The sequence below is a fragment of the Henckelia pumila genome, unplaced genomic scaffold (genome assembly GCF_033568475.1).
Source record: "Henckelia pumila isolate YLH828 unplaced genomic scaffold, ASM3356847v2 CTG_627:::fragment_2:::debris, whole genome shotgun sequence".
Taxonomy (NCBI): domain Eukaryota; kingdom Viridiplantae; phylum Streptophyta; class Magnoliopsida; order Lamiales; family Gesneriaceae; genus Henckelia; species Henckelia pumila.
In genome coordinates this window covers 8,391-20,000 of record NW_027331870.1, presented here as the reverse complement: position 1 = coordinate 20,000, position 11,610 = coordinate 8,391, and the positions used below count along the sequence as shown (strand labels likewise).

Genomic DNA, 11,610 nt, shown 5'->3' with positions numbered 1-11,610 from the left:
TATCCTTAAGGTGTACTGCTTTGATGTACTACATAGTAAATTCGATCCCTCTAACATCCCATAAAGATAATAAAAAGGCAGCCTGGACCACAGGCATCTATTACATGGATATTAAGTAGCATGGACAATGGGCATTCCCTGCCCCCAAACTCCACTCCCTGTTCAATTACATTCTTGTCTCAAGCTGAGCGTGTTACAGGAAACATTGAGGGTAAAGGATGAAGAGCTGCAAAATCTGGCAAGGGACCTACGTGCTAGGGACTCGACAATAAAAGAAATAGCCGAGAAACTATCTGAAACGGCTGAAGCTGCTGAAGCTGCAGCATCTGCTGCTCATACCATGGATGAGCAACGGAGAATCGCTTTTGCAGAGGTTGAACGCATAGCAAGAGATTCAGACAAACAACTAGAATCATTTAAACAGAAGGTGCCATATTCTCGTCTAATGCAATTTTCATTTTTAGATGCCGCCTTTCCTGTTTTGTTCATTTGTCAATGTTCTACCTTTGACGATACAGGTGAGAGAATTGGAAGAGCAAGTTCGGAATCTGAGCAAAGAAAAAGATGAGCTAGTAAAACATAGGGACGCTGCCATTCAAGAGGCACATTTGTGGCGTTCTGAGCTTGCAAAAGCTAGAGAGCGTGCCGTGATATTAGAAGGTGCTGTTGTTCGAGCAGAAGAGAAGGTCCGAGTTTCTGAGGGTGATGCTGAATCAAAAATAAAAGAAGCAATGGAGAAGGAGGCAAAAGCAGCTAATGAGAAACAAGAACTGCATGCCTATATAAACACGTTGCAAGAGCAACTGAGAAGGTTTGATATAAGATCCATTTTAATACGTGACGTAATTTATATTCTTTTTTCACCTGTCTTTATTTCTTATGATGGCCTGCTTTCTTTGGTAGCTCTATTGTAGTTCAATTAGACCTGGAGACTAGAAGACCCTTTTGTTGCTTTTTTCATAAAAAAATGAAAAGATCATTTACATACTCGAGGTCACTCGAGCTCCAAATTTATGTGTTAATTGGCCACTCCGGTTTTTTTATGTTGACCAATAACACTGGTTATAATGGACGGCAACAGGAATATACAATACGATCGAGAGTAGTTGATGTGTCGTATTACAGGACGCATTTTGAGTTTGAAGATTCCATACTTAATTTGATACTTTGAGATCTTTTTTCTTAATATGCTTTTTGCTGCAGTCTGCTTTGTTTGACACAACCCGAGGAATGAAATTGAAAAAAGATCAACGAAATTGGTCATGGACTAATTAACCAATACTAGCTTGGTTTTTCTTGTTGTATATCCTGAATTAACGTGTGAATATCCGTCTCCTGTTAGCAGACAGCAGGTTGAGACACGGCAAGTCTTTGCAGAGAAGACAGAGTCTTGCTCAAGTTCAGGTGCCGATTTACCATTAACAAAGCATGTTGATCCTTCACAAGAGAATGTGGATAAAGCATGTCTAAGTGTGTCAAAACCAACACAGCCTGCAGAAAGTGAATGGAGTGATATTCAAACCACAGAGGCCAGAATAGCTGATGTTAGGGAGGTCGCCCTTGATGCGGAAACGAACAGCCATGACATACCTGTGGTAACTTTCGCGGAACATCAGGAGCACGGCTCTGCCAATCAGCCATAAGGATCATTTTACTTTCCATTCGAAAGTCATCTCTGTCATATAGGATAAAACTGATAGTGTTCACGAGGAATTGCCTTTTTTCTCCTTGTGCATCTCACTCGTTTGTCTTTTCCGTGTTTGATTAATCTTATTGAGGGTATGTGGCTAAAATGTTTCATTGTTCATGTTGAGTGAAAATATCCATGATAAAAATGTAAAATTTTATCAGTTTGGCTATAAAGTAGATTGCCTGGATAATTCTATTGAATCCAGATTTAGGAACCGATTCTCCGTTGTGGGGCACGTTTCGAGTATTTTTCCTATTGAAATCACCAGTAGAACCATGTATAGAACAGAGTTTTCCAACGATCAATAATTTATTTACAACCAAGAAGTTCATGTAAGTTACAACCATCTGTTTCTAATTCTCACCATTCGCCAGCACTTTCACAACTATCAATTACATGCATGACAACTGAGTGTGCTTAGCTTCTATGAAAGAAATTGATTGTGCTAGTCCGAAATTAAAACTGCCATACAAAAACATGGAAAATCATTCATCAGTAAATAAATGCTCTCATGCCATTGGTCGGAACTGCTATAAAAGGCAATACTATTTCCATTCAGAGAATGTAGGAACCCTTTCCAAACCAGTCAATATATACATTCATCATGTGATGTTCAAACAAATATATTGATTTCCCAATACAATACCATCTAAACTCGCAATTCCAGATATTGTTTCGGCTACATCTGGAAGGTATAACTCGAGCACTAAGCAGATTTCTTCTTCGGAAATACTCATTTGAGAGCTTTGGGCATGTTCAAAACAATCTCTGCAAATGCTGAAATACAAGGTGATGCTAGTTATCAGTGAAGGTATACGGTTTACACATTTCATAACGTGTGAGATATGATATCAGGAAGAAATGCAAATAAACAGAAAGATGACGGTAATGAACAGTTTACTATCACAAATCTAGTGCAACCTTCAGGTAAACTCATTGATCGTAATGCATCTTCGGCATATTGCAAACGGGCTGGAAGATTTTGAGTTCCTTGGGCTCCATTTTCCTTCATGTTGATTGGAGCTGCACCAGTCGAGAATTTTTTATGTTGCTGAATCGGCCATGCAAGTACACTGACTGATGATGGAAGTGTCGAGACAAGATCGGAGTACCTGAGACTCACTGTAACCTTGCTGTGAAAGAATTTAAACAAGAAAAGACTTAAAACTTCTTAACTTCTTAATAGAAATAAAACAGACAAATGTTGAGTGATTTCTTAATGATCCGATCAAATAAAAGTACGGCACATTAAGCAAGCTATACCTACCAATCAAAATCTGCAAGCACAAATTCAATCATATGATATGGAAGACTAAAGTAAAGTTCCCCTATTTGATTTCCATACAGTTCCTTAATAAGACGAACCTGAGAAAAGAACAAGAAAAGCAGCGTAGAATAAGGGTTCATCGTTCAAGAACTTCATTCAGAAAAGCATAACGGAAAAAGAAAGAAAAAGAAGAAGGTTCTTCTCTTAAAAGTTCATAGCCTATGTTGGAAAAATATGTTTCGAACAGCTTAAAAAACAATTCCATAACTGACATACCTGCTCTCGTCTATCAATATAAGCCTGCAACAAATCTCCGACATGGTCTATGAACTTCTGGAACCAAAGCAGGAATAACTAACCTATTCAGAAATGAGTCATCAGCAAATTAAGTAAAATACGCATGCAGCTAACCTCGTCGCACTCACCATTGCATTAGATGAGAGAAAATCGTTCTCTGCCTCACGTACTGGCAAGAAAAAAGGAATCGTATGCTCAAGAACAGTCATTTTCTCAAGGAAAGACTTGCTTTCAAGAATACAGTGGAACATCTCACAAGGTTCTCCTGTTAGGTAAAAAATACTGGATGTATAGTCAAACAAAATGTGATTTCTTATAGTTCGCAACCTGAAAATTAATTCTAGTTTCATAACATTCCACCACACGTCTAACTTCCGAGGCACTTTCACTGATTTCAATTTATAAAAATACTAATAAGTACATGGAATAATAAACCTTATTGAGATGATAATGTTAAGGAATCCGCTGCAAAATAAATATAACTCGACGCTGCGAAAGTTTCAACCTGATCAATGTAGGGACTCTAAAAATCTAATTTCCTACTGGATAGAGTAGGAAACAAACAACTAGATATAGAAAATTGATACACGCCACACTATATGTTGACAAAAAAATGTACACGATTTGAGGACAATTAGTCCGCGGAACAAAGACAGTTTTGACGGTCTTCTTAGTCATGTTATATCCGGTATCCACTAATAAAGTTTGTCCCAAAAACAAATGAGAATTATTCATCTTAGAGGCGTCCTTTAAATTTGGCACATATGAGCTTGCCAAAAGCACCAAGTATGGATGACACTAGTGCACCAGATGAGTTGCACGATGTACTTTAAAATCAGTGATTACCTGCAAATGATGTCTCATATTGGATGCCAATTCTTGTTCCTTCCAAACAACAGATTATCTGTTCATAAGAAATTGCAACAAACCCATCATCAAACAAGTGAAGACCTTTGATCTTTAAGAAATAGTGCCCACAAGTTGCCAACAAGAAAAGAAAAGGATGGGTGGGATAAGGTGTTTAACAGTTCAAATCAAATTCTTCACTAGCATATTGGTGCTGGCTGTATAAAACAATAACAAAGAAAATGCGAAAAATACACAAGACTGAAACAGATTTTTGGAACATCAAGGATCCTCGGCTTTAAGATTGTATTTTTACATGCTGCATGATATCATTGTTGATGGTTAATAAACAGAAGTAGGCTATCCATTTGGTCAGACTTGTTCATTACTTCTGCAGCTTATACATATCGCTAATAACGTTATAATCTGAATTAAGGTTTTTCCACAAATTTTAAATATAATAGGGCAAATTTGTAGCAATAAAACAGACACTACGCATACCAACAAGAAGCCTATCTTATTTTTCAATCGTAGATCACACTTTACAGGTTTAGAGTTCCTACAAAACACAATTCCATATTTACTATCTAAAAGAGGATAGTGTTAAATATTTAACTCCTGCAAAATTAAATTAAACATGTAAAATAAATGAGTGGGTTTATGTAACATTTCATATTTATGTCCACAAGTTCTGCATTCAAATTGGCAAACAGAAATCAGACCAAACATCTTACGCCACCACCACCCTGCTGCAACACAAAATAAAGAAAATTACGCAAACTGCATATGCCTTAAGAAATGGTGGCACATGCAGAATTTAGTAGCAACAATTACCAGAGCTCAGGAGTACTCTAAAGAAGTTAGAGGCCAGCCAATACAATTCTGTTATAAATTAATTTCAAATCAAGAAGTCAAAGATTAAAAAATGGCCCTTATTTCTCAAATCCAATCTTACCCTACATGCTGTCACCATTTGATTGCATATCCTTTTCTTATGAAGCAAAAGCATGTCTCTACAACTAATATGCAGACCAAGCATTTTCCTACCAGAGAACACTACCATATCCCAAGAGAAACAAAAATTTGATCATACTTACTTTATTTCCAACTTTGTAAGTTATTTTTTCTCGCACAAGAAGATTTGGCATTGCAGCGCCATCTCCAGACAATTGCATCGCTTTTCTGTCAGCCTCCATGTGAACCTGTCAAAAAAAACAAGCCAAAAGCATGTAATACAAAAGTGGGAAACTGATTCAAACTTCATCTTATATGCTATGAATAAGAAGCAGAATTTCAGTATGAGGGCAATGAAAACATGACAATCAATCAGCTCTGATGAAGCACAAATCACCCAAAAAAAAAACATTTCAATCAGAAATGCGATTTCAATTTAATCCACAGAAAACAAAAAGATACAGAACAAGAACAGATTACCAAACATAACAAGCCATACCCGTTCCCTAATTGTAGCCAATAATCCATCATTCCATTGCTCACCATCCAAACATATTTCTACATAACAATAAAATGTTGTATCAGAAAATGAAGTGATATGTTAAGTCAAGGAGAATGGGGATAAGGAATGAAGATACATAATATCCTCCGATTAACCAAGAACATATACATGCCCAGTAACCAAGGAAGAAAATTACATCAAGTAAAAGAAAAACATATTTTCTCAAGTGGTAAGCTATAAGTATACTTCCACTATAAAATAAAATCAAAGACACTGCAGAGGTTGGGACCAAGATGTTAGGACTTAGGGGGTGGTGCAGACAACATTTTTCCATTATTCTGGTTACATAGGATCACAAATAAAAGTACTATACTATATCAGAACTGAAATCAGATTATGCATCTACTTATCCCCTAAAGATCCTCAAATGTAAAGGGTTTCATGGTATTGAAAATAATTAGCTAATACCTCCCATTTTGGTCGATTAAACTACTATTAGATTCAAATATGATTCAATTCCAATATTCCAATATTCCATGGTCTTTCATCCTGGTAACTATTATATTCAGTATTTACAAACTATTGGGGACCCAGAAACACTGGTACTGAAAGCAAAATTAAGTGAGCATAGTCCCGACAACTTCTAATGACAAAGACTGAAGTTTTGCAAACAGAGGCAAGATACACACAAATGTCCTACGAATGGAAACGGTGGAAATCAGACAATCTAATGTTGAAGACTACATTATTCTTTCAAATGAAAGGATTGAAAACTCTCTAGGTTTGCATCTAATGTTGAATAATCAGTTGATTCACAATTTACACTTTTTTAATCCTCTCTTGTTATTTAACCACCGTTCAAATTCCTACAGCATCATTTACCCAGAATCCCAGATCCAAAGTATGATAGAGCACCACCGACCCAACTACAACTTTAAGGGCTAAAATACCAGGGCATTCAAAATCAAACATCTCAATTTCATCTAAAACCACAGTGCATATATAAAAATGCATCTTCAGAGTGAGATGGAGAGAATGATCAATTTGTTTCGACAACTCTTGCTATATTTATTATTCATAAATTAAGGTGGGGCTGTACTCTTGCAATTTTGCAAACCAACGATAGATGGTTCCCGTCATTAAATGAATTCTTTTTATCCATAATGGTTCCTTACCAAGTTCAAGAAACGGATAATTGACATTTAGAACAAAGGAGCCAACAATTTATCGATACATATTGATATGTAAAAATGGCAACTGCCAACAATTTTTGGAAGCATAAGACCAATAACAGAATAGAACATCAAATATGACATAAAAAACTACCTTGGGTTTGAGATGCACGGGCAGCTTCAAATTCCCTTTGCAAACGCTCAAAAACCATCTTATCCGAGTCCCTAATTCAATTAAGAAACTTTCAGAACATACACCGATATGATAGCGCCAAGTACACTCAGAAAACATAGAGACGGTTACGCAAACCAGAATAGAGACAAATATTACACTACATTGAAACTAGATAAATAGATCACTATATTGGGACAATGAAATGGTATTGCTTGTATGTTTTTATACCACATCACAACTTGATAAATATCATTATATTGGGACAATATACGGTATTGGTCGCATCTTTTATGACTAAGCCGCTATTGCATAATCTCTAGAGTCTAGATCGGAGTGACAGTAACCAAATTTCTGGTATCTGCGTCTCAAGTTGCGAACATTATTGTCTTATATGCATTGGCAATGGTCAGGCCAACCTCCCTCATATACATGTAAATAGTTGTTCCGCGTGAATTGGATAGGTGAAACCAAGATAGCCTGTAGCTGGACGTGATTTGTTTCTCAATCAAAACAATATCCTTTCCAATTCAAACATGGTATTTAAGTTACCAATGTAACAATCAAGAACATATGAAGAAAGCCAATGCTATTAAGCATGGTCTCATTTGACGAACAGCATACCTAGAAAGACGCTCTGTTAGTTCTCCGTGTTTTTTAAGGACATTCGAAACTGAAAAGGAAATACTTTGATTCTTAAACTTTGAAGTATGCTCATTATAAGACATAGCTTGAAAAATATAAAAGGGTCAATACATCTTGCACGGGTAGTCTCCAGCCGTATATCCTCCGATTGGGAAAAATTCTGAAAAGAACAGAAAAATGAGTAACTTTGCCAACATATAAGTAGATATGAAAGGAACTTATCAACAGTGTGTTTGTTTATCTTTCATCAGAAATGCTTTAGTTTATTGAAGAGTTAACCAAGAATATGTTAAAATTCTTCCCCGAATTTACATCTCCACGTCGCCTTCTCATTTCCCTTTACAATTTGTTATTTAATTCAAATCTTCACCACTCTCAAAAATAATTCTATTAGTCTATTATATTATGACTAAAAAATAATATTTTCAAATTAATAAATAAGAGCATAACATTAAAACTGAAATACTATTACAATACTATGTGGCAAGCATATATCTTTGATGCACTATTCCAAGGGTCCATTCTATGCTACGGGAGCACATCATGCAATGAAACAAATAGAAGGTTGTGAAAATACGCCTGAGACTCAGGAGTCAATCTGAATGAACACATCAAAATCGAATAAAACACTTTCACTCCATTACATCCAAGGGATAAAAATTTGAAACCAACAAATCCATAACTTGCTTGGATGAATGAAGATTATGAGTTAATTTGAATTTCAAATCCTTAGGCAACTGCTGTGAGTTTCCTCTAGATCATCTGTATGCTTGTGAATCACATTGAAAGCTTAGAGAATGAAACATTCACTAGTTCAGATAATATATATTTTGAGAGGTGAGAATTCATATTTCCTTGTCAAAAAATTCATTATTGCTTCAGGAAATTAAATTTCAAACTGATAATTTTGCAAAGGTGAGTTCGAACTTCAAGATAAAGACCTCCCCTTATGTCCAAATTCGTTCTTCCAAAAGGCTAAATCATTATAATTACCCACCAACAAATTAAGAACAGATTCATGATACCCTCTTTACTACCATATCCCCTAGTGACACAGAAAGATTAAGTAAATGACTGATGCTAGCGAAAGATACACCCCAAAAAATAATCTGCCAACAAGACGTATACAAATTGGTAAGGAACTTCAGCTATGCTCCAAATAATAACCATTCAACAAGAAACTCAACGGGAAAAAGCAGGTCTGGAGATAATACCACTTCTCCCATTTTCACCGGAAAAGGCCTCTCCTTGACTTGTGCAAGTTGCTGCATCTGATTCCAATCCGCCAATATGCCAATGCACTAAAAACAGTTCACGAATGACTTCGAAAGATCACAAAGATGAAGAGGTATGCAGAAATCCAACAAAGAAAGGAAGCGTTCGAGCTGCAGGAGAAATCAATTGCTAAAAATGAACCCAAATAAAACTAAAACTTGAAACCAATTGGTAATTGAAAGAGTTCTGATCAAATAGTATCGATATCTAAATCACGTCACCAGTCCGGAAACCCTAATTCAATCGAGTTGGGCATTATGCCCACAGCCTTTGGATGAGTCGGGTTGATCCAAGTACATGGGTTGTAAATGGGCCAATTCTGAGATTTTGGTGTGGGTCCACATGGATTTGCATCCCATGGGGAAAAATGACATTATTAACCCTCAAATGAAATTTGTTAAAAAAATGGTTAAAACATATTCAAACAATATAAATTCATCTACTTCAACGATTAACTTTATGTTTTTACTAAAATATATCAGGCGTTTTAAAATGCATGGACGTCATTTAAATGTCTCATTTTTATTCTATTTTGCATTTTCTTATCTTTTTCTATTTCATTAAGAACGAATTTCACTTCAAAATAATTCTTATTCTTATATAAAAGTGTATCATCGGATTATTTAATAAACCATATGCAATAGTGTATTGTGGAATATATGATTGTGTGGTTCATATCCATGCAAATCAGTTTTTTTTGGGGAAAAATTTAAATTCACTTATATGTTTTTTTCCTTTGAATTTCATAGCGAACAATGTAGTTAATTGATTTTTCTTTATCATTTATTGCATATTTTTAAAGGATGAATATCAAATCCACTCCTCACATCTCACGGTTTATTTTTAATAGAGTGATCGAACCATATCGCTTGGAGTGTTGTGCGGTTTAAAATATTTGAGTTACACCATTACCACAAATTATAGTTTTTGGTAAAGCGGCAAGCACTCGGTCCTACAATTGATATCAGAGCCAAGATCATGAGTTCGATTTTCATTGATTGCAAGAAGTGCAATTATTGAAAGGAAGATTGTTGGTGCAATAATTGTCCATACTTGGTAGAGCGATTGAATCATGGCGCTTGAGCTGTTGTGCGGTTTAAAAGATTAAAGATTTGAGCTGCATCATTACCACCAGTTATAATTTTTGGTAAAGCGGCAAGCGCTCGATCTTACAGTAAAAGGTGATGACAGCCATGAATGATCATTCCGAAAATTCTTTTTTTTTTTTATTTAAGCTTTAATTTTGTAGGTACCTGACCTCTCCAAATGCAAAAACTTGCAAATGAATTGTCATTTATTTTTGGTGATTATTAATGCAATTTTCTCTAAAATTTTGACTATTTTTTGCAAGTGATATAATGATATATACTTGCCTATGATTTCATATTTTCTTCCCAGTAGTAAAATTTTACTATATGAAACAGTGTTTCATAATTTTTAAAAATCAAATAACTAAAATTTATGTCTCGTTTATTTTGTATAGTTTTTTTAAAAAAATTATACTTAAAAAAAATAAATCGAAAATATGCAACACATATATCAATATCTTATGTTATACACGCAAAGCGTATGACGCATTAGCTAATTTCAATTATGAAGACGACTTTTTGTAAGGAGGTGTGACTGTTTTTATTATTAGATTTTATGATCAATTTTAAAATTTATCAAAAAATTCGATAATTTAAATTAAAAATAAAACTTCAAAATATCAAATACTGTAAAAACACGCATCATAGAACAAGTTATTTATTATCATACTTGTTTCCTTAAAATTTATCATCTGATTTTCTAAATATCACAAAATTCCTCCCTCGACATATATCGTGAAACAGTTTATTCATGTCAACTCAATATTCGGTCTCATCTAGGGGTGCCAATTTGGGTGAGTTTGGTCGAAGCAAGACACTGCTAAAAAAATTCTCAACTCGAATCCAAACCCGAACCGAACCCAAATCAATCCAAAAATGGCCAACCAGAACCCGAATAACCTGATTAATCCGAACAAACTTGATTTAATTTTTTTTAAAAAAATAATTAAATAAATATTTATAACACACATGATTAATAGTAATATTTTATTTTAAACACATAATAATAATAATAAAATATCACTCATACATAATTTAAATTTGAAAGTATAATTGTAGAAAATTTAAAACTTATAAAACATCATTTTCTCAAAAATCATCAGATTTAATTTACATATACTTTGTTATATAATTGGAAAAAAATTATTTTGTAATCAATTAAAAATATTTATATTTTTTAAAAAAATTATGTAAATTATTTTCTTTCCTCTTATGGAACTCGTTACTTTTAATTCAAAAAACGTACTTTACCATAATTTTGTGACTTTACCTCAAACTTCTTTTATTATTAAAAAAATTTATTTAATAAAAAACATTTTATTCTTAGGTATATAAATTATTGTTCTTGTGTATCATATATAAACAATATATGAGTATTAAATATTATTAATAAATAAGGGATTTAAAAAATAATAAGCAAACAATTTTGTTAATATCAAATAATATTAATTTTTGTTGGTCCTAGATGCGGTATCACGAGATAGAAACTATGAAAATTAAAGAATAAAATAGACACCAAGATTTATGTGGAAAACCCCCCAAAAATTATTATGGTAAAAACCACGGGCAAGATCAAAAGATTCCAATATAATATTTGGAGAATTACAACCTCTCTCTGTGTTTCCAAAGAGACACTCACTCTCTTAATACAGGAGAAAACCTATCTCGCAAATATATATAGAAATAATTAAGGAGAGAAGAA

General features: G+C 34.2%; 2 protein-coding genes across 8 annotated transcripts; one reads left to right on the top strand and one right to left on the bottom strand.

The window, feature by feature from the left end:
- The first annotated feature begins 23 nt into the window (after positions 1-23).
- On the top strand, positions 24-1,964 carry LOC140873555 (uncharacterized). Of its 2 annotated transcripts, none has more exons than XM_073276726.1 (3): positions 24-427; positions 519-811; positions 1,343-1,964. In XM_073276726.1, the coding sequence occupies exons 1-3, from the start codon at positions 128-130 to the stop codon at positions 1,641-1,643; spliced, it is 894 nt and encodes a 297-aa protein (XP_073132827.1). In that variant the 5' UTR covers positions 24-127; the 3' UTR covers positions 1,644-1,964. The 2 variants fall into 2 exon arrangements, with proteins under 2 accessions (XP_073132827.1, XP_073132828.1); XM_073276727.1 differs by having other exon boundaries at positions 35-427; positions 1,346-1,951.
- Positions 1,965-2,186: 222 nt separating this feature from the next.
- On the bottom strand, positions 2,187-9,092 carry LOC140873554 (uncharacterized). Of its 6 annotated transcripts, none has more exons than XM_073276723.1 (12): positions 8,760-9,092; positions 7,657-7,705; positions 7,525-7,573; positions 6,883-6,953; positions 5,554-5,612; positions 5,198-5,302; positions 4,101-4,158; positions 3,383-3,423; positions 3,234-3,287; positions 2,958-3,055; positions 2,612-2,823; positions 2,187-2,467 (listed from the first exon to the last, which is right to left on the bottom strand). In XM_073276723.1, the coding sequence occupies exons 1-12, from the start codon at positions 8,814-8,816 to the stop codon at positions 2,424-2,426; spliced, it is 897 nt and encodes a 298-aa protein (XP_073132824.1). In that variant the 5' UTR covers positions 8,817-9,092; the 3' UTR covers positions 2,187-2,423. The 6 variants fall into 6 exon arrangements, with proteins under 6 accessions (XP_073132824.1, XP_073132821.1, XP_073132822.1 ...); XM_073276720.1 differs by having other exon boundaries at positions 3,234-3,290; positions 3,383-3,519; positions 8,760-9,091; XM_073276721.1 differs by having other exon boundaries at positions 3,383-3,519; positions 8,760-9,091.
- Between the last annotated feature and the right edge of the window lie 2,518 nt (positions 9,093-11,610).